Raw genomic sequence first — 23,716 nt, 5'->3', positions numbered from 1 at the left:
TCTTTCTCTGACTTATTTCACTTAGCATGGTACTACTGTCTGGGTCTGTCCATGTTGTTGTAAATGGAAAGATTTCATTGTTTTTATGGCTGAATTATATTCCATCAGGCATACATGTATAAACACATGTTTATCCACTCATCTAGTGTTTGCATCAATTTATATTCTCACCAGATTCCCTTTTCTTACATCCTTACTCTCATTTAAAAAATATATATATATACATATATATATACACACATACATGCATACACGTATTTGGGCAGCCCGGGTGGCTCAGCGGTTTAGCGCCTGCCTTCAGCCCAGGGTGTGATCCTGGAGACCCAGGATCAAGTCCCATGTCGGCCTCCCTGCATGGAGCATGCTTCTCCCTCTGTGTCTCTGTCTCTCTCTCTTTAAATAAATAAAACCTTAAAAAAAAATATATATATATATATATATATTTAAGAGAAAGACAACATGAGCAGGGGGAGGGGCAGAGGGAGAAGGAGATGGCGACTCCCTGCTGAGTGGGGAGCCTGATGCAGGACTGGATCCCAGGACCCTGGGATCACGACCAGAGCCGGGGACAGACGCTTAACCGCCTGAGTACCCAGGTGCCCCATCTCACTTGTTATTTCTTGTCTTTTGAAAATAGTTATTCTGGGATCTCTGGGTGGCGCAGCGGTTTAGCGCCTGCCTTTGGCCCAGGGCATGATCCTGGAGACCCAGGCTCGAATCCCATGTCGGGCTCCCGGTGCATGGAGCCTGCTTCTCCCTCTGTGTCTCTGCCTCTCTCTCTCTCTCTCTGTGTGACTATCATAAATAAATAAATGAAAATAGCTATTTTGTTTTAATAGCTCAATTTTTGTTTGAATTACATTTTCCTGATGGTTGGTGATATTGGTCACCTTTTCATGTACCTGTTGACATCTGTAGGTGTTCTTTGGAAAAATGTCCACGCACTGCCTCACCATATTTTTAATGGGATTTCTGGGTTTTTTTGCTTGTGATTTTTTTTTAACATTGAGTTGTAGGAGTTCTTTATAGATTTTGGATGTTAACCCCTCATCAGATAAATCACGTGAGAACGTCTAGGCCCTTTCGGTAGGTTTTCTTTTCCTTTTGTTGGTTTCCTTCATTGCGCAAAGCTCGTTGCAGTTCCGTTTGTTTATTTTGATCCCTTTTAAAAAAAAAAAAAAAAGATTTTATTGATTCATGAAAGACAGAGAGAGAGACAGAGACACAAGCAAGCTCCACACAGGGAGCCCCATGCGGGACTCGATCCTGGGACTCCAGGATCACACCCTGGGCCAAAGGCAGACTCCAAACCGCTGAGCCACCCAGGGATTCCTGACCCCTTTTTAAATTTTAAATATTTACTGGAGAAGACTTGGGAGAACGGATATTAGCATAAATGTTAGGGTTAAGAAGTGGATAAAGACATGAAGTCTATTTCAAATCCGGGCAGCTGTGTAGATGCTCTGTGCCTGTTCCCTCCTCTCTCTCTTTTTGGACATCAATAGTTCATTACTTAAAAATATATAAAAATAAAAAAAATTAAAGTAATGTCTACCACCTAAGGTGGGGCTCTAACTCAGAGGCCCGAGATCCAGCCTTGCACGCTCTACCCATGGAGCCAGCCCGGGGCCTCTCATTCCTTTTTGCCCTAATTGCTGAGTAGTAGTCTATGTTACACCTGCACCACAGTAAATTTCCTTTATCATTAAAATGGGAATAGTAATCCTTCCTTTATGGGGTTGCAAAAATTAACATAAAACTTTATAAAGTGCTTTTTTAAAAAAATGGTAGCTATAGGTTACCTGTGAACCAACTTCTGTATTTCTTACCCATATTTCCTAATTTATCCGCAATGGACACTATTTTCCTTTACAAAAACATTCATTCATTCATTCATTCATGGGAGCCGCAGAGAGAGAGAGAGAGAGAGAGAGAGAGAGGCAGAGGCCCAGCGGAGGGAGGAGCAGGCTCCCTGCAGGGAGCCCAACGCTGAACTGGATCCCAGGACCTGGGGTCACGACCTGCGTGGAAGGCAGGTGCTCACCCGCTGAGCCCCGGGGCGGGGGGGGGGCCTGGACACTATTTTCTTTGGAAATTTGTTTAAAACAGAAACACCCTGTTCGCATCACTCTACCAACATAGGAAACGGTGAAATCAAGCAATTGAAAGGGGGCGGGACAGCAACGCGCCCGAGCGGAGCGGCGGGAGCGCTCCTACCTGGGCGGAGGCGGACGAGGACGCGGACGCCGCGTGGCTCCCCCAGGCCACCGTCCTCCGCTTCCGCTCCCAGAGGCCCGAGCGCCGGAAGTTGTCACTGCGAGGGAGACGCAGCCCACGCCGCGCACCCGGCGGTGTCCGCGCCATGGCGATGGGCGGAGGCGGCGGGCTGCCGGAGCCCGAGGACTCGGTGCTGTTCCGGCGCGGCACTGGCCAGGTGAGGCCTCCGACGGCTCCGCCTTCGGCCGGGAGCCCCGAGCGGGCTCCCGGTGGTCCCCGCCCACCCCCGCGCGGGCCCGGCGGTGGGGCAGCCGCGGCGGCCTTCTCGGTTGCTGCACCTGTACACGTTTGGGAGCATTAGCCCCGAGCTGCCCCCTCGTGCCCCTTGGGCTCCCTGGTAGCCACGAGCCGACTCCCCACCTCCTTGTGTCCCTTCTCCCTGACCGGGGAGCGTGTAGTGTGCGTGGGCCGGCCGCGGTGAGGCAGGCCGTTGAAATGATGGAGAGGAGGGTTAGGGATAACTCCGGGGTTGTCTTGAAGCGCTGAAAAGATGAAATTGCTTTTTACTGAGGTGTGCCAGGGAAGACGGCAGGTGGAGAAGGGTTTCTAAGGGGGAAGATCGACCTTGGGTAAAATCTGATTGGAGTGGATTCGGATTGGGAGAGGACAAAGTTGGGGCAACGTCTGTAAATACTTCGAGTTGTAGCCTGAAGGTAGAGGAACTGGCCAATAGACGGAGGGGGAGCGAAATAAACGCGGTTCCTAATTAAGTTTCTTGTTCGTAAGAGGATAGAAGCCTGTTTCAGCATTTCGTGGGCCCGTGGGAAAGATCCGGTAAGGACGGGAAGTTTCCCGGGGTCCCGGGATCGAGTCCCGCGTCGGGCTCCCTGCACGGAGCCTGCTTCTCCCTCCGCCTCTGTCTCTCTCTCTCTCTGCCTCTCGTGAATAAATAAAATCTTTAAAATAAAATAAATTAAAAATAAAATAAAATAACTAGAAAAAAGAAGAATCGACCCTGGAATTTAAGCTAAGAGACGGAGTGAGGACCTTAGGATAGAGTAAGAGTTTAAAAAGCTGGAGGATCAGTGTTTTGTCCCAGTGAAGTGAAGTGATTGACATCATGCGGCTGCTAGAAGACGTAAGTTGCAGAGGCTATAAGGTGATGGATGGTTAAAGAGGAGGATTTTTTTTTTTAAGTTTTTTATTTTGATTCCAGTGTCCTTAACATGGAGTGTTGTATTAGTTTCAGCTGTACAACATAGGGGTTCAGCACGTCTCTGCCTTACTCAGGGCTCATCACAGTAAGCTTACTGTCCATCCTCTTCCCCTATTTCACCATCCCCCAACTCCTCTCCCCTCTGGTAACCGTCGTGTGTTCCCAATAGTTAAGAGTCTATTTGTTGGTTTGTCCCTTTTTCTCCTCTGTTCTTTGTTTTCTTTTCAGTAGGCTCCATGCCCAACATGGGGCTTGAACTCCTTACCCTAAGATCAAGAATTGCATTTTCTACTGACTGAGCAGCTTGGTGCCCCCGTTCCTGATACTTCATTCTTTTTTATGGCTAAATAATGTTCCACTGTGTATACGTGCCACATTTTCTTTATCCGTTCATCCATCAGTGGACACTTGAGCCGCTTCCCGTGTGGCTAGCGTAAATACTGCTATTTTAATACGTGCACCTATAAACATAGGAGTGCGTGTATTCCCGTGACTTAAGAGTTTTTGTATTTTGGTGGGTAAATACCCAGTAGTGTGATTCCCAGATCATAAGGTAGTTCTGTTTAATTTTTTGAGGAACCTGCGTTCTGTTTTCCATAGTGGCTGCACCAATTTGCATTCCCACCAGCAGTACAAAGGTGTTCCATTTTCTGCACATGCTAACCCACATCTGTTTCTTATTTTAGCTGATAATGACAGGTGAGGTGATACCTCATTGTATGTATGGTTTTGTTTTTTAAGTAAACTCTATGCCCAATGTGGGGGTCAAACTCTTGACTCCAAGATCCAGGGTCACATACTCTACCCACTGAGCTAGCCACACACAGTACAAATTATGGTTTTGATTTGCATATCCCTCATCTGTCTTTGGAGAAATGACTGTTCATGTCTTCCACCCATTCTTTTTTTAGTTTTTAGCTAATTTTTAAAAAGATTTTATTTATTTATTCATGAAAAACACAGAGAAAGAGAGGCACAGACGCAGGCAGAGGGAGAAGCAGGCTCCATGCAGGGAACCCAACATGGGACTCGATCCCAGGACCCCGGGGTCACGCCCTGGGCCGAAGGCAGGCGCTCAACCACTGAGCCACCCAGGTATCCCTAGTTAATTTTTTTCTCTAAGATTTTATTTGTTTATCCATGAGAGACACACACAGAGCGAGAGAGGCAGAGGGAAAAGCAGGCTCCATACGGGGAGCCTGACGTGGGACTCGATCCCAGGACCCTGGGGTCATGCCCTGGGCCGAAGGCAGGCGCTCAACCACTGAGCCACCTGGGCTGCCCAATTTTTTTCTTTTTTAAAGATTTTATTTATTTATTCATGACAGACCCAGAGAGAGAGGCAGAGGGAGAAGCAGGCTCCCTGCTGGGAGCCCAATGTGGGACTCGATCCCAGGACCCCAGGGTCACTCCCTAAGCCAAAGGCAGAGGCCCAACTGCTGAGCCACCCAGGCATCTTGAGATTGTCTTTTTTTCATTGTATATTCATTTCTCCTTGGTCAAGGGTTAATTGACCACACAATTGTGAGTTTATGCTGTCTTAATTATTACCACTCTGTTTCATAACTTGAAATCTGGAATTGGGATACCTCCAGTTTTTTGTTTTTTTTTTTTTCTTTTCCAAGATTGCTCTGGCTATTCAAGGTCTCTTGTAGTACCATACAATTTTGGGGTTGTTTGTTCTCGTTCTGTGAAAAATGCTGTTGATATTTTTTTTTTTTTCTGTTAGTATTTTGGTAGGGATTACATTAGATCTGTAGATTACTTTGGGTAGTAAAGACATTTTAACGGTATTTGTTCTTCCAACCCATAAGCATGAAATGAAATGTTTTTCCATTTCTTTGTGTTATCTTGAATTTATTTCGTCAGTGTTTCACTTCTATGTTTATTGCAGCATTATTTACAGTAGCCACATTATGGAAGCAGCCCAGATGTCTACTGATGAATGGATAAAGAAAATGTGGTATTGTGCTCACTGTGGCAGCACATATACTAAAAAAAAGATGTGCTATATATACAACAGAGTATTATTCAGCTATAAAAATGAAAGAAGTCTTACCATTGCAACAAGGGTAGGTGTAGAGAGTATAATACTAAGTGAATTGGTCAGAGAAAGACAGATACCATGATTTCACTCTTACATGGAATTTAAGAAAACGAATGAGGACCTGGGTGTTTCAGACTCTTGATCTCAGCTCAGTTCTCTATCTCAGAGTTGTGAGTTTAAGCCCCACATTGGGTTCCACACCTAGCTCCTTTTACTTTAAAAAAAGAAGAAGACAAAACAGAGGAAACAAGAGACAAATCAAGAAAGGCTCTTATTGGGGATCCCTGGGTGGCTCAGCGGTTTAGCGCCTGCCTTTGGCCCAGGGCATGATCCTGGAGACCTGGGATCAAGTCCCACGTCGGGCTCCCGGCATGGAGCCTGCTTCTCCCTCCTCCTGTGTCTCTGCGCCTCTCTCTCTCTCTCTCTCTCTCTATCATAAAATAAATAAATATTTATTAAAAAAAAAAAAAGAAAGGCTCTTATTTATTTACTTAGGATTTTATTTATTCCTGAGAGACACAGAATGAGAGGGAGAGGCAGAGACACAGGCAAAGGGAGAAGCAGGCTCCATGCGGGGAGCCCAATGTGGGACTCAGTCCTGTGACCCTGGGATCATGCCCTGAGCAGAAGACAGACACTCAACCACTGAGCCACCCAGGCGTCCCATTTTTTAATTTAAATTCAATTTGCCAACATATAGTATAACACCCAGTGCTTATCACATTATGTGCTCTCCTTAACACCTGTTACCCAGTTAACCCATCCCCCAGCTCCCCTCCCCTTCTGCAACCCTTCATTTTCCAGAGTCAGAAATCTCTGATAGTTTGTCTTCCTCTCTAATTTTTCACCACTCAGTTCTCCGCCCCCTTCCCTTATGGTCCCTTTCGTTATTTCTTATATTCCACATAAGACTAAAATCATTTGATAATTGTCTTTCTCCAATTAACTTATTTCATTCAGCATAATATCCTCTAGTTCCATCCACATGGATATAAATGAAAGGTATTGGTCGTTTCTAATGGCTGAGTAATAATGCATTGTATATATAGACCATGTCTTCTTTATCCATTCATCTGTCGAAGGATATCGTGGCTCCTTCCACAATTTGACTGTTGTGGACATTGCTGCTGTGAACATTGGGGTGCAGGTTTCCCATCATTTCACTACATCTGTATCTTTGGGATAAATACCCAGTAGTGCAGTTGCTGGGTTATAGGGTATTCTCAAGGAACCTCTACACTGTTTTCCAGGGTGGCTATACTTGCATTCCTGCCAACAGCGTAAGAGAGTTCCCCTCCCAGAAAGGCTCTTACCATAGAGAACAAACTGATGGTTATGAGAGGGGAGGTGGGTGGTAATGGGGATTAAAGAGTGCACCTATGATGAAGTAAAATGACTTTTTTTTAGACTTTAAGAGCACATGCACACACAAGCAGAGGAATGGGCAGAGGGACAAGCAGACTCCCCACTGAGCAGGGAGCCCTACAATGTGGGGCTCCATCCCAGGACCCTGACATCACGACCTGAGCCGAGGCAGATGCTTAACTGACTGAGCCACCCAGGCACCCCAGTAAAATGATTTTTAAAATAAACGTAGGGGTGCATATATCCTTTCAAGTTAGTCTTTTTGTATTCTTTGGGTAAATACCTAGTGCAATTATTGGATCATAGGATAGTTCTTTTTGTCAGAGGCATGGGGTTGGGGAGAGGGAAAGAGCTCTATTTTTAACTTTTTTGAGAAATCTCCATGCTGTTTTCCATGGTGGCTGGTCCAGTTTGCATTCCCACCAGCAGTGCATGGGGATTTCTTTTTCTCCACATCTTCACCAAACCTTGCTTCTTGTGGTTTTCATTTAGCCATTATGAATGTGAGGTGATACATCGTTGGGGTTTTGATTTGCATTTGCCTATTGGTGAGTGATGTTGAGCAATTTTTCATGTGTGTTTTGGCTCTCTGTGTCTTCCAAGAAATACCTGTTCGTGTTTTCTGCCCAGGAGAGTAGAATTCTTTAAACTGAGTTTTTGGAAGGGTTGTAGTTATTGATTACAGTAAGTAAGGACCGTAGAAGTTAGTAGCTGCGATTGAGTGATGTGCAAGATCATTGGTAGGGAGGAGTTTAAAGACCTGCAGTGATAGGGTATTGCAGGGATCATCTCCATGGGTTTTTAAATAATCAGGAATGATAGGAATAACATTGGAGAGCGTACTGGCATATAAATCTCAGGGAATGAGGAAAGATGGCTCAGATAGCTGTAGATGATTGCATGAAGATTAGTAGACAGTGGAGTCTGGTAACAGGATTTTGAAAACTGTTCAAGAAGGAAGGATAGAGAAAATTCTGAAAGTGGATGTGAGGAGCAAGGAAGGTTGCTTTCCCATCTGTGGTACAATGATTTGAGGGATATTGAGAAAATATTTCATTGAGATGTCTGCAGAGAAAGAGGCATCTTTGGGGAAAGCTAGATTTTAAAGCAAGAAGATAAAGGGTTAAAGATATTGGAAGCAGGATTTGCTGATTACTGAAGACCTCACAGCAGAAGTGTCAGCTATTGAGAATTGTAGAAGATGGCAGAACTTGAGAAACTGAGGCCACTAGTGCTGACCAAGCAACAGAAATGTAAAGGCAGTGTCATGGCCTGTTCTGGCTACTGTGTAACACATCACCCAAAACTCAGTAGCTTGAAACAGTAATAATTGTACATAGTAGTTCATTTCTTTTTACTACTATAGTATCCCATTGCATTAATATACTATGATTTGTTTATTCACTTGTTTGAGGACATTTGGATTGTTTTCATTTGGGGACTGTTACTAATAGAGCTGCTGTATTAGTGGAATAGACTTTGTATGGACATAGGCTTTCATTTCTCTTGGAAATCTACTCATGGAGTAGTTGTATTTTAACTCTAGTAAGAAGCTGCCTTGGGGGGTACACCTGGCTGACCAGTTAGAGCGTGTAACTCTTGATATCAGGGTCATGAGTTCAAACACCGTGTTGGATGTGTCCCACTTTTAAAAAAAGCTGCCTAGGAGTACCCTTCTCTTTGTTAAATAGGATGCTACCCATTAAATAAATCCAATTAAACCTTAAGGGGGTAGGGGGATGCCAAGCCCCTCTTCAAAGTGGTTGTACCATTTTACATTTTGACTAGCAATGTGTGATGTTTCCAGTTTTTCCACATCTTTGTTAATATTTGGAATGGTTATTCTCATTAATTTTAGACATTCTATTTTTTTTTTTAATTTTAGACATTCTAACAGATGTTACTGCCATCTCAGGATTTTATTGTTTTTAAGTTTTGTGGGGTTTTTTGTTTTTGTTTTTTAAGTAATCTCTATACCCAACGTGAGGGTCACCTCACAACTCGGATATCAAGAGTTGCAAGCTCCATGGACTGAGCAAGCTAGGCACCCCTGTGTCAGGAATTTTGCTATTATTTCCCTAATGACTGGTGATATTGATCACCATTTTATGTGCTTATTTACTATGCATATACTATCTTCTTTGACAAAGTACTGAGATCTTTTGTTATTTTTTTATCTCTTACTATTTATATAAGAGCATGAGCAAAGTGAAGCACACTCCCCACTGAGCACGGAGCCTAAGGGGGCTCAATCTCAGAACCCTGAGATCATGACCTGAACTGAAGTCACTTAACCACTGAGCCACCCAGGCTTCCCCTTTTGTCTGTTTTTTGGCATTTTAAAATTAGATTGTTTTTGTCAATATTTGCAGGTTCTTCAAATATGCTAGCTAGATACAAAACCTTTACCAATTAGGTAATTTGCAAATATTTTCTCCCAATGTGTGGTGTGGTTTTTCAGTCTCTTAACATCATCTTTCTAGGAAAGAAATTCCTCTAGAAAGTCAGATAACGTAAGTTCTCCAGATTTACTTTGTTTTTTCAAAATTGTTTTGACTATTCTTAGTCCTTTGTATTTCCATATGAGTTTTACAATCAGCTCATTAATTTAATAGATGTTCACTCTTGAACAACACTGGTTTGAGCTGTGCATGTCCACCTATATGTGAATTTTTTTGCCATAAATATAGTACAGTACTATAAATGTATTTTCCTTAGGATTTTAACATTTTCTTTATTGTAAGAATACAATGTATAATACTTATACCAAATGTGTGTTAATGGGATGTTTATGTTATCTCTTAAGGCTTTCAGTCAACAGTAGGCTATTAGTGGTTAAGGTTTTGGGAGGTCAAAAGTTAAACACAGAGGGGTGCTTGGTTGGCTTAGTCAATAGAGCATGTGACTCTTGATTTTGGGTCATGATTTCGACCCCATGTTGGGTATAGAGCCCACTTAAAAATTTTTTCTACACAGATTTTTGAATGAGGGGAGGGTTTAGGGAGGAGTCAGCGCCCCTTACCCTCTACCCTTCATTGTTCAAGGGTCAAGTATACTTTACTTTTCTCTTAGAACTGCAATTAAATGTATTTGTTGCTAACCAGCATTGGATTTTCTCTTTTTAATTTTTTTAAAAGATTTTATTTATTTATTCAGAGAGAGAGGCAGAGACACAGGCAGAGGGAGAAGCAGGTTCCATGCAGGGAGCCCGACATGGGACTTGATCCCAGGACTCCAGGATCACACCCTGGGCCGAAGGCAGGCGCCAAACCGCTGCGCCGCCCAGGGATTCCCCCTGGATTTTTTCTTTTTAAACCCAAGATTTCTCTATTCATATCTTCGTTGATTAAAGCTTATATTCAGGGGATCCCTGGGTGGCTCAGCAGTTTGGCACCTGCCTTTGGCCCGGGGCATGATCCTGGAGCCCCAGGATCGAGTCCCGTGTTGGGCTCCTGGCATGGAGCCTGCCTCTCCCTCTGCCTGTGTCTCTGCATCTCTCTCTCTCTATGTCTGTCATAAATAAATAAAATCTTTAAAAAAAATAATAAATAAAGCTTATATTCAGTAGATTCTTCTGCAAACACTAGTGAGTATAGTGTTTCTGCACATTGTAAATTAGTCTTGGTACTCAAAGGACAGGTAGGGTACATCACAAAATCTTCAACTCCTATTTTTTCCCATACATTTTTATGAGAAAGTCTAATAATAACTGATTTTCTTTATTTTGTAAGTGACTTGATCTTTTTTGTTATGAGGCTCTGAAAAATCTTTTTAGAGTTTTTTGTTTTTTAAGCTCTTATACTTCTGGGACCCCCATTTATATACACATTAAATATTCTTTGCTAGTCATCCATATTTATCATTTCACTTGTTTCTTCTTTCTTTTATGTCTTTTCTTCAGTACCTCTTTTTTTGTTGTTGTTTTTTTGTTTTTTCTTCAGTACCTCTTAAATTTGCAGCCAAATGTATTCTTTGGGTACCTTGTAGGCAATGTTATTTTTTCTTCCATTTCTTTCTTGATTTTTTTTTTTTAAGATTTTATTTATTTATTCATGAGAGACACAGGGAGAGAGAGGCAGAGACACAGGTAGAGGGAGAAGCAGGCTCCATGCAGGGACCCCGAAGTGGGACTTGATCCTGGGACTCCAGTATCACACCCTGGGCCAAAGGCAGCACCAAACCGCTGAGCCACCTGGGCTGCCTCTGTTTTCTTTTTGTAATTGTTATTTGGGAAGTTTTATCAGCTAAAATATTTTTTGTTATAACAGCTTTGTATAAAACTGCAGTGACTTTTCTTTTCATTTTGAAATATCCTGTTTTCCCTGATCTGACAATAACCGTTGTGATGTGAAGATTTTGAGTTGTTTGTGTTTCACTTTTAAGAATGCCCTCTCCTGGGGTGCCTGAGTGGCTCAATTATTTAAGTGTCTGACTCTTGATCTCAGCTCAGGTCTTGATCTCAGGGTCTTTTTTTTTTTTTTTTTAATTTTTTATTTTATTTTATTTATTTATGATAGGCACACAGTGAGAGAGAGAGAGAGGCAGAGACATAGGCAGAGGGAGAAGCAGGCTCCATGCACTGGGAGCCCGACGTGGGATTCGATCCCGGGTCTCCAGGATCGCGCCCTGGGCCAAAGGCACGTGCTAAACCACTGCGCCACCCAGGGATCCCGATCTCAGGGTCTTGAGTGAGTTCAAGGCCCACATTGGATGGAGCTCACTTTAAAAAAAAAAAAAAAAAGCCTTCTTTTGATACAGTGGAATTTTCTTTATCAGAACTACATTTTGCAGCTGCAGGGAAATTGGTATGTCTTCTAATTATGTGATTTTTTAAAATATCTTCATTATCCTTAATTTCTGTTTGCTTTCTTGCCCTTCACCAAATCTCAAAGGAACATCTCCCCTCTCCAAGTGTAACCTTGGACAAATCAGTTACCTCTGTGATTACTTTTCTTATCTACACAAAGATTTAATGATTTTTTAAAAGGTTTTATTTACTTATTTATTCGTGAGAGACACAGAGATAGAGACAGACAGGCAGAGGGAGAACCAGGCTACATGCAAGGAGCCCAATACAGGACTCAATCCCAGTACCCCAGGATCATGACCTGAGCTGAAGACAAATGTGCAACTGCTGAGCCACCCAGGCATTCCATGATTTAATGATTTTCTTTAAAGACTTATATCAAAAAGTGAGATTAGGGACACCTGGGTAGCTCAGTGGTTCAGTGTCTACTGTTGGCTCAGGTTGTGATCCTGGGGCCCTGGGATTGCGTTCTGCATTGGGCTTCCTGCAGGGAGCCTGCTTCTCCCTCTGCCTGTGTCTCTGCCTCTCTCTGTGTCTCTCATGAATAAATAAAAATCTTTTTTTTTTTTTTAAGTGAGATTAACAGTTGTACATGGAACCTATTTTTCTTAATATAATGGATATTATCAGCAAAGTCACTAAACTAGTTTTACAGCTAAATGAATTTTATTACAGACTTCTTTAGAACTCCTTGATTAACATTGTACCAAATCCTAGGTACTACAGGTGTTTTGTAACTTATCTTCTCATTACCAACATTATGTATCTAAACTTATTTTAAGCTGTTATATAGAATAAACCTGATTCTAGTTGGACTTGTAGCCTCACAGATCAAAATACATTGTTTTAATTGTGGTTTAAAAGCACACACCTAACAGAATTTATCCCCTTAACCATTGAAGGAGGGAGAGAGAATCCACAAGCAGGCCCCCCTACTGAGTGCAGAGCTAGATCCTGAGATCATGATCTGAGCCACCCAGGTGCCCCAATAAAAATATCTCTCTCAGCAATGAATGCTTAGGAGATAATGGATGTTCAAAAATATATCTTTTTAAATTGAATTAAAGTAAAAATAGGAATAACTGATACCTGAGTGCTTTATTGTTTTTTAATGCGGGACTTAAACTTACAACCCTTAGATCAAGACCTGAACTGAGATCAAGAGTTGGATACTTAACCAACTGAGTCTCCCAGGCACTCCATGAATCCCCATTTTGTTTCGTTTTAATTAGAGCATGTGCATGGTGAGGAGGGGAGGGGGAAATGGAAGGAGAGGGAGAGAATCTCTGCTGATCCCAGAGCCCAACTTGGGACTTGATCTCACAACCCTGAGATCATGACCTGAATTGATATCAGAGCCAGACGTTTAATAGCTGAACCACCCAGGCAGCCCACCACCCTCCCCGAGATTTTAAAGCTAGATGTTTTGGGGGCTCATCTCTCAGGTGCAGGTCTTAAAAGTTGAGGTGCTCAGTTTGGGCTTCAAACTCTTTGCCCTTCAGGGAGAAGCCCTGGGTTTTGAGTTTCTTCTCTATTATGGGTCCCTGCACCAGGGAGGGGTTTATGGCAAGGCTGTGTCTCCGTTTCTTTTACCACTTCAATGTAGGGTTTGTTTGTTTTCTTTTTTTTTTTTTTTTTTAATATTTTATTTATTTATTTAGGATAGTCACAGAGAGAGAGAGAGAGGCAGAGACACAGGCAGAGGGAGAAGCAGGCTCCATGCACCGGGAGCCTGACGTGGGATTCGATCCCGGGTCTCCAGGATCGCGCCCTGGGCCAAAGGCAGGCGCCAAACCGCTGCGCCACCCAGGGATCCCTGTTTGTTTGTTTTCCATATTTGCCTAATGGGAATTGCTTAACTAGTTTTTAGGTGTATTTCTTTTTATTGTTTTCTCCTTAGAGGAATTTGTTCCATATGTAGCTGTAAATTTTGGTGTGTTGAAAAAAAAAATTTTTTTTTTGGTGTGTTGGCAGATGAGTTCAGGACCTTGCTAAGTTGGTATCTTGAAACAGAGAAAATTCGTTTCTTTTAATTCAGACGTTTATTGTTGTACTTCACATCATAGTATTGCATCATATGTTTTATATTTTCTTTTTGTTTTATGTGACTTTTTTTCTTTTTTTTGTGACACTGTTTTAAATTCCTATTTAGACCATCTCTCTTGAGAACAGGTAGGATGGGATCCCTGGGTGGCTCAGTTGTTGAGCATCTATCTGCCTTTGGCTCAGGGCGTGATCCTGGAGACCTGGGATCAAGTCCCACATTGGGCTCCCTGCATGGAGCCTGCTTCTCCCTCTGCCTGTGTCTCTGCCTCTCTCTCTGTGTCTCTCATGAATAAATGAATAAAATCTTAAAAAAAAAAAAAAAAGGATGATTTCATATATTTCTCAGCAATCAGTGCTTAGGAGATAATGGATATTCAAAAATAGTACTTCTTAAATTGAATTAAATTTAAGTAAAAATAGGAATTACTGATACCTGAGTGTTTTCCAGATTACTTAATACCACTCCTGTTTAAAATGAAAATTGAGGGGGATCCCTGGGTGGCTCAGTGATTTCGCGCCTGCCTTGGGCCCAGGGTGTAATCCTGGAGCCCCGGGATCGAGTCCCACATCAGGCTTCCTGCATGGAGCCTGCTTCTCCCTCTGCCTGTGTCTCTGCCTCTCTCTGTCTCTCATGAATAAATAAATAAATTTTTTTAGAAAATGAAAATTGATTGATCACTATTGATAATTTGCAACCCCCTGAACATTTTGGGAATTCTTTGAATGATCTAGACATAGTGTAAATGAAGGGGAAAAGAATATTCTTTAGACCACAGACTCTGTGGTCAGAATTACATTACTATAGTCTGTATAAAGTCAAGTGAATAGCCAGATATTTTCCCACACTGCCAAACAAAACCCTTTATCAGCTCTTAGAAAAGATTGAAACATGGACCCTTGGTCAGATCGACTTACTCATTAAATTGTGGAGCATTCATTTTTCAGTATATATCTTAGAACATTGACATAGGTCTAGCTTTGAGGATAATGTCACATACTTTCTAAGTAGGTAGGCTTCTTGTAGTTTTATTTAGGATTTAAAATACCTGTTTGTAGCGTAATTTCATTATGTGTGGGGTAAGATGGCTCTTGATGCTATCTAATGTACATTTTTTGATGAAATTCTTTTAAACACTAATTATTTTTGTTCTTTACCCTTCCCAGAGTGATGATTCTGACATTTGGGATGATACAGCATTGATAAAAGCTTATGATAAAGCTGTGGCTTCATTTAAGGTATGAAATATTTATTCTTTTCCTTATTTCCTCATGTTAATCATTTGGGAAAAAAATTAACTGATAACATACTTAGATGTCAAAGTACATATTATTCAGTTGTAATTTTGAAGACCAGTAGATATCATTGGTTAGTTAACTTAGCTGATCATCTTCCTTCAGAAGTTGGTAGGCTCTCTGGATGTCATCCCTTTCACAAAGGCAACTGAAGTAGAATTTTAAACATTAATTACTTTTAATGTGTTTGCATTGTATCAAACTATAGAAGTCCTCTAACTCAGATTAGTGGAAGGGAAGCCTGAGTTATAATTTTCATTTAACAAGCCTTCATTGAAATAATAATAATACCAATAGTCTTATAATTAGCACTTGTAGAATGTTTACAACATATTATGCACCATTCTAAGTGCTTTACTTAAATTAATCCTCCCCAAATCCTGTGAGTTCATTATGAAGTCAAGTGTTCCTCATGGTAGGAATATACAATTCTTTTAGGGGATGAGTTCTGTTGTTGTGGCTCAAAAAAGACATTTACACAGTTGACCAGCGTCATCCCTTTCCTACCATGCGAGGTATTTAGTTTTTTGAGCATGATGCATGGACCATCAATAGTCCAAGAAAAGAGCATAATCTCATAGAGAGCACCAAGTAGAAAGTCCACTTCTTTCCCTCATGAGGTAAAGATCAAACCTGTATGTTATCCTTGAAGTGGAATTCAGATTTGTCAGTAATGCTTTTCTATATACCCTTAGAGTAGAAGCATGCTAATACAAGGTTCTGTAAAATGCAGATTAAAGTGGGTTTCAGCATTGGATGGAATTGACAATATTGCAGAGGGAAGTAGTCTGAGTAGAGGAAAAGATAGTTAATTTTTATTTATTTTTAAAGATTTACTTTTTCAGAAAGAGAGCAAACGAGCAGAGGGAAGGAAAAGGGGAAGGAGAGAAAGAATCCCAAGCAGACTCTATCCATGCTGAGGACAGAGCCTGATGTGGAACTCTATCTCACAACCCTGAGATCATGCCCAGAGCTGAAATCAAGAGTCAGATACTTAACCAATTAAGCCACCCAGGCACCCCGATAGTTTACTTTTAATTGTGTTAAGTTTAAAGTAAATGTAAAGATATGAAATTGGTATTTGGAGATGTTGGATTAATAAAGAAGAAATGACTGCTGGATAATAGTTTTAGAAGTCTGCTTATAGGGCAGCCAGGGTGGCTCAGCGGTTTAGCGCCACCTTCAGCCCAGGGTGTGGTCCTGGAGACCCAGGATCTAGTCCCAAGTCCCATGTCCCAAGTCCCATGTTAAAAAAATGATTGTTGGGATCCCTGGGTGGCGCAGCGGTTTGGCGCCTGCCTTTGGCCTAGGGCGCGATCCTGGAGACCTAGGATCGATTCCCACGTCGGGCTCCCGGTGCATGGAGCCTGCTTCTCTCTGCCTGTGTCTCTACCTCTCTCTCTCTCTCTCTCTGTGTCTCTCATGAGTAAATAAATTAAATTTTAAAAAACAGTCTGCTTATATAGAAGTTATAATAGTTGATAGGAATAGATGATCATAAGCAAATAAAGAAGGATGGACAGTTGTTTTGGGGAATGCCCAAGTTTAAGACTCAATCACAGAGGTAATAAAGTTTTGAAGTTCTGCATTGCTATATCATCCAAAATGTCATGAATTTCAAGACAATCAACAGAATATAATATTACAAAAAGGTTGAGAGTGAGGACTTGATTAAAAGGGTCCTTAGGGCTGCTGATCGGATATATGATTCCCTCCAGAATAGTTTCTGTAGCATGTGGGAAGATGAAAAGAGGAAATAGAGGCTGTCTGAATTGATGGGGCCTTGAGATCAGCTTGCAGTGACCGGATTATATTGTTACACTTCTTTCGTGTCTTACCCTTTAACATGTACCTTTCTATTCATGTTTTCATAGCATGCGCTAAAGAATGGTGACATTTCTGAAGCTTCAGATAAACCAAAAAGCACACCTAAAAGAAAGCCTGCTAAGAAGAATAAAAGCCAAAAAAAGAATGCTACCACAGCCCTGAAGCAGGTTATTTTTAAAACATTGAGTTTGAACTTCAAAGAATTTCTTGTTACTGTTTTTAATAATAGTGAAAATCTCTTTAACTTAAATGATTAGTATGATGTCTTCCATTGACATGTAATCATAGCATTTCTAAGATAGCTATTAAACTTTCTATAGTTTAGAAACATGCATGTTAATAAGAATATAATGAAGTAAGTGGGAATGATACATTGAAGATCGTATTTACTTTCTGTGAGGGGTGGGGTTGAGGAACCCAGTGCTATTTGGGAGGAGTAGCCTGAAACTCGGGCCTGAAACTGACTTGGCAGTGTTCTGCTTAAACTGATAGATGGCCATGCTTTTTTTTTTTTTTTCTTTTTTCCGTCAAAAACCATTAAACTAATATTCAGGAACCAAAAATCGGGGAGAATCTTTTGTTATTTAAAACACTAGACCGGGATCCCTGGGTGGCACAGCGGTTTAGCGGTTTAGCGCCTGCCTTTGGCCCAGGGCACCATCCTGGAGACCCGGGATCAAATCCCACGTCGGGCTCCTGGTGCATGGAGCCTGCTTCTCCCTCTGCCTGTGTCTCTGCCTCTCTCTCTCTCACTGTGTGCCTATCATAAATTAATTAATTAAAAAAATTAAAAAATAAAACACTAGACCTGGGCAGCCCTGGTGGCGCAGCGGTTTAGCGGTTTAGCGCCGCCTGCAGCCCAGGGTGTGACCCTGGAGACCTGGGATCGAGTCCCACCTTGGGCTCCCTGCATGGAGCCTGCCTCTCCCTCTCTCTCTCTCTCTCTCTCTCTCTCTCTCTCAATAAATAAATAAATAAATAATAAATAAATAAATAAATAAATAAATAAATAAATATTAAAAAAATAAAAATAAAACACTGGACCTGAAAGCTAAATATTTTGATGTCTCATCTGTTCCTTTAGTTTTATCATTACTAAGGGGGAAGAAAGGTAACTTTGATAAGCTCTCGCTATGTGCTGAACCAGAGTGTAGTACACTTTAGACACTTTCTCCCCTTTCTTTTCTTCACAGCAAATATATATGAGGTAGATTTTATTATAATTACTTAACAGATGAAAATGAGACCTAAAGAGATTAAGAAACTTATCCATGATTATAAAAATTGCAGAATTTGTATTTATGGCAAATATGTGGCATGAGTATGTAAACAATTATATTTATATGGGAAATTTAGATTTGTTTTTTTCTTTTTTTTTTTTTTTTTTGATTTGTTTTTTTCTCCCAAGCCTTTTCGATTATGTCATTCTGCCTTCCAGATCAGTTAGCCAGAGACTGTCCCCTCCACAACCTGCTATACCCTACCTAAACAAGATTGCAGTTTATCCTCTTTAAAAGAGATATGTACATGTATATATCTTTGGTTTCTTTTTTAGTGGAAAGTTGGTGACAAATGTTCTGCTGTTTGGTCAGAAGACGGGTGCATTTACCCAGCTACCATTGCTTCAATTGATTTTAAGAGAGAAACCTGCGTTGTGGTTTATACTGGATATGGAAATAGGGAGGAGCAAAATGTGTCTGATCTACTTTCCCCAGCCTGTGAAGTAGCAAATAATGTAGAACAGGATACTCAGGAGGTAAGGATACAGAAGAAAAAAAAAAAAAAAAAGAATTCTTAGAAGCCAAGAGGGCATGAGAAATTAAACAATTAGTTGTTAGTTTGATCTACTGAGCATTAATTTTTTTTAATGATACCTTTATAACAAGAATACGTCTATTTTTTTCTTTTTAAAGAATGAAAATGAAAGTCAAATTTCAACAGATGAAAGTGAGAACTCCTCCAGGTCTCCTGGAAATAAACCAAATAACATCAAGTCAAAAGCTGCTCCATGGAACTCTTTTCTCCCTCCACCACCCCCAATGTCAGGATCGGGACTGGGACCAGGAAAGGTAATTTCTACCCAGAAAAGGTTTCCCAGAAAATAGTTAATAATTCTAGAACTTAAAAAAAAAAAAAAAAACAATACTATATTAAATGAGTTTTAGCTTTTCTACGAAACTTTTGTAGTTTTTTGTAGGTATTCTAAATCTACACTTGAAAAAAAAATTTTTTTTAAGATTTTATTTATTTATTCATGAAACACACAGAAAGGCAGAGACACCGGCAGAGGGAGAAGCAGGCTCCATGCAGGGAGCCCAGTGTGGGACTCGATCCTGGGACTCTGGGGTCACGCCCTGAGCCAAAGGCGGATGCTCAACCACTGAGCCACCCAGGCATCCACACACTTGAAAATTCTTTACAAAGGAAATGAGATAGTAATTCAGAGTAGTTTATACTGAAAGACCTTCCTGACTTTTTTTTTTTTAAGATTTTATTTATTTATTCTTACTCTATGAGAGACACAGAGAGTGGCAGAGATACAGGCAGAGGATGAAGCAGGCTCCCTGTGGGGAGCCTGATGCAGGACTCCATCCCCAAACCCCAGGATCATGGCCTGAGCCAAAGGCAGATGCTCAACAGCTGAGCCACCCAGGTGTCCCTCCCAACTATTTTTTTATGGAGGATTGAGTATTAGACTAATAAATTTGTGAACTTAAGTTAGAAACTATTATGGTGTTTTACCGTCTAGGTGTTATACTCTAGTTCTCCACATCACTTCAGTAAGTGTATTAAAATTGGAAGAAAACACAATATTTACACCTAATATATAGATTAAATCCTTAGGTGCTCTCAGATTGTTTTATAGAGGAAAGTGTAAATATTGTTTTCCTTTATGGTTCTTTTGGTTTTAAGTAACAAAAGATTTTTAAGTTATATCATAGAACCCAAGTAGGTGTGTTTATACAGTTGTTTTGTATAAAGCATTGATTTCTTCCTGGCAGTGATAGTATTCAGACAGTAATAGTAATAAATAAAATTAAAAATCACAACTTATTAAAGCTTTTTCTGAAGATTTTCTGTGAGAAATTTTTTTTGTGTGTGTGAGAGATTTCTTATTAGATTTATACTATATTACAATTTCGAGAATGATTAAATTTCTTGGTTTATATATCATACTTCATTGGTTTCAGAGGGCTGATCTTTCTTATTAAATGAGGGATTTACTAATTTTTGTACAATATATGATTTACAGTAGTATATGTAACTCAAAGGATATCCATAAAAAGATTATACAGTTTAGGGCCTGGTTGGCTCAGTTGGTTAAGTATCTGCCTTTGGCTCAGGTCATAGTTCCAGGGTTCTGGGATCGAGCCCCACATCAGGCTCCCTGCTCAGCATGGAGCCTATGTCTCCCTCTCTTTCTGCCTGCAGCTCCCACTGCTTGTGTTCTCTCTGTGTGTCAAATAATTAAATCTTAAAAAAAAAAAAAAGGATTATACAACTTAATTAGCAAAATTGTGAGGGGCTATAGTCTTTTTTTTTTTTTTTCTATTTATTTATTTATTTTTTTTTTTTACGTTTTTATTTATTCATGATAGTCACAGAGAGAGAGAGAGAGGCAGAGACACAGGCAGAGGGAGAAGCAGGCTCCATGTACCGGGAGCCCGACGTGGGATTCGATCCCGGATCTCCAGGATTGTGCCCTGGGCCAAAGGCAGGCGCCAAACCGCTGCGCCACCCAGGGATCCCGCTATAGTCTTTTATGATTGAAATATCTTGCTAAATACCACTGTCTCTTATTTTTAAAAAAGGCGGGGGTTGGGGGGTACACCTGGGTGGCTCAGCGGTTGGGCTGCTGCCTTTGGCTCAGGTCGTGATCCTGGGATCTGGGATCAGGTCCTGCATCAGGCCTCCTACACGGAGCCTGCTTCTCTCTCTGCTTGTGTCTCTGCCTCTCTCTCTCTCAGTCTGTCTCTCTCATGAATAAATAAATAAATCTTTAAAATAAATAAATGAATAAGTAAATAAATACCGCTGTCTCTGATTTATGAGGTAATTAGGAATCTTTCTTATTTTGAACTACTTTCTGAATGTTTAGTATAGAAAGGAAATGAGGAAAATCTAGATTTGTAAGTCTTTACTATTTGATATATGAAACTATTTCATCTTTTTTGATATGTATATTATTCTGGGTGATTATTTGACTCTGTGGTATTGAATCTTTTTCCCCCTTTCATGTGTAAATTGGTAAATTAATCTTCCTTTGAAATTGTCTTTACAGCCTGGTGTAAAATTCAGTGGCCCACCACCACCTCCACCACCACCACACTTCCTATCATGCTGGCTGCCTCCATTTCCTTCTGGACCACCAGTAAGTGCAAAAGGATTCAGATTAAATTTTGCTTTCATATTTCATACATTCTTGGGGATTTAGCAGCACATAGGTTGTTGGGAAATGTCATTTTAGACTATCCCTATGGTCACATTCTAATGGGTAAAAATTTGAACTAAACATCAGGTTTTGGGATCCCTGGGTGGCGCAGCGGTTTGGCGCCTGCCTTTGGCCCAGGGCGCGATCCTGGAGACCCGGGATCGAATCCCACATCGGGCTCCCGGTGCATGGAGCCTGCTTCTCCCTCCGCCTGTGTCTCTGCCTCTCTCTCTCTCACTGTGTGCCTATCATAAATAAATAAATAAATAAAAAAAAAAAAAAAAAAAAACATCAGGTTTTTGTTTTTAATGCCCGTCTGCTACCCAGACTCAGTCCTCTTATTGGCCCCAACTCTGAGGCCCATATTGCCTGCTTCCTTCCTCTCAGAAATTGTTTCCCATTCTGTACGAAGGTAACTCCTATTTGAAAGGATTTAATTACACCATAAATAAGGATTAATAGCGGGCAGCTGAGTGGCTCAGTGGCTAAATATCTGCCTTTGGCTCAGATCGTGATCCTGGGATCAAGTCCCATGTCAGGCTCCCACTGTGGAGCCTGCTTCTCCCTCTGCCTGTCTCTGCCTCTCTCTGTGTGTTGCTCATGAGTAAATAAAATCTTTTTTAAAAAAAGGATTAATAGTTTGCTCTTTCCAGATATGCTTGGATGTTAACTTCACATAGACTATTTGGCTATCTAATGGTAGACTTCTGGTTATAGTGATAGACTAGATATAAGATGCTTTGTGTTCCAGTGGGAGCAACACAGGACCTTTACTTAAAATGTTGTATGGGGAAAAAAAAATGTTGTATGGGTATTTTTCGAGTAAAACCATAAAAGTATATTTGTGACACATGGATGGCTCAGTCTGCTGGGCATCCGATTCTTGATTTTGGTTCAAGTCGCAATCTCAGGGTCGTGGGATTGAGCCCCTTCATGGGCTCCATGCTCAGTACAGAGTCTCCTTGAGATTCTCTCCTTCTCCATCTGCCCCTATGCCCACTCGCATGCATGTATATGCTCTTTATTTATTTGGAGAGAGAGAGAGAAATAAAATCTTGGGGGGGACAAAAGTATAATATTCTTGGTCTTTTACCCATAGCTTCGTAATGGAACGATAATAATTGAAAAATGAAAGTATCTAAACATTTTATGTGATCTGTTGTCTTTTGATTTTTTTTTTTTAAGATTTTATTTATTTATTGATGAAAGACACAGAGAGAGAGAGTGTGTGTGTAAGGCAGAGACACAGGCAGAGGGAGAAGCAGGCTCCATGCAGGGAGCCTGACGCGGGACTCCATCCTGGGTCTCCAGGATTAGACCCTGGACTGAAGGTGGCGCTAAACTGCTGAGCCAACCTGGCTGCCCTCTTATTCTTTCTTTGGAAAAAAAAAAAAAAAAGATTTTTATTATTCATGAGAGAGGCAGAGGCAGAGGGAAAAGCAGGTTCCCCATGGGGAGCCTGATATGGAACTCAGTCACAGGACCTGGGGATCACAACCTGAGCCAAAGGCAGATGCGCAACCACTGAGCCACCCAGGTGTCCCGATTCTAACTCATTTAAATTTTGTTGGGTCTTTTGTGTTGTTACTGGTTAGCTTTTTCAAAATGTCAGATTTTTTTTTTAAGTTTTAAGTAGGAAATGGCATGAAATGTAGGAAAAGATACCACTAATCCAGCATTCTCTATGTAAAATGGATGTCCAGACTTCAGTTGTTTATTGACTTTAGAATATTGACTTTCTCCATTTCCAGATAATTCCTCCACCACCTCCGATATGTCCAGATTCTCTTGATGATGCTGATGCTTTGGGAAGTATGTTAATCTCTTGGTACATGAGTGGCTATCATACTGGTTACTATATGGTAAGTGATCACTGAGCATCTTTTCTGACAGTCACATTGTGATTATGTGACTTTGTTTTGTTTGCTTGTTTGTTTTGACTTTGTGACTAAAAATGGTTTGTTAAGTTTGACAAATCCTAAGCGTTGAAAACTACCCCTGAGTTTAAAACTATACAGTTATTTAAGGCTTACATTATTCTTGTATTATACCTGCTAAGTGTAATTGTAGCGCATTTAAAATTTTTTCATTTTGTTATTTTGTGATTATACATTTTCTAATTTAATGATACTCTTTCTAAATTATTTTCCAATCTCATTAGTCTTTCTCTTTCAATTTGAAATAAAAATACATTGTAGGAGATAGAGAAAGAAGGACAAAGAGTGTGAGTTTCTGTGCATAGAGAAGGGTCTGAGGTGATAAAACCCAAACTGAACTTTAGGGACCGAAGCTCCAAACTTGTCCTTTTATACATCAATCTGTGGCAGACATGTTGTATTATGATTTAGCAGGAAATTTTTAGTTTTTTAAATTTAAAGTCAATAAGCTGGGGATCCCTGGGTGGCTCAGCTGTTTAGCGCCTGCCTTCGGCTCAGGGCGTGACCCCGGGGTCCCGGGATCGAGTCC

General features: G+C 40.9%; 1 protein-coding gene across 1 annotated transcript in view; it reads left to right on the top strand.

The window, feature by feature from the left end:
* Window positions 1–2,366: 2,366 nt before the first annotated feature.
* SMN (survival motor neuron) overlaps window positions 2,367–23,716 on the top strand; it is a 41,235-nt gene continuing 19,885 nt past the window's right edge. Inside the window, 7 exon segments of the mRNA NM_001003226.2 lie at window positions 2,367–2,434; window positions 14,863–14,934; window positions 16,866–16,985; window positions 18,374–18,574; window positions 18,732–18,887; window positions 21,101–21,190; window positions 23,002–23,112. Of these exon segments, the coding sequence (NP_001003226.1) occupies window positions 2,369–2,434; window positions 14,863–14,934; window positions 16,866–16,985; window positions 18,374–18,574; window positions 18,732–18,887; window positions 21,101–21,190; window positions 23,002–23,112 (816 nt within the window). The 5' untranslated portion in view covers window positions 2,367–2,368.

This window comes from Canis lupus, chromosome 2 (assembly GCF_011100685.1).
Source record: "Canis lupus familiaris isolate Mischka breed German Shepherd chromosome 2, alternate assembly UU_Cfam_GSD_1.0, whole genome shotgun sequence".
Taxonomy (NCBI): domain Eukaryota; kingdom Metazoa; phylum Chordata; class Mammalia; order Carnivora; family Canidae; genus Canis; species Canis lupus.
The sequence above is the reverse complement of the archived record's forward strand: the minus strand, read 5'-3'. Positions and strand labels throughout refer to the sequence as shown.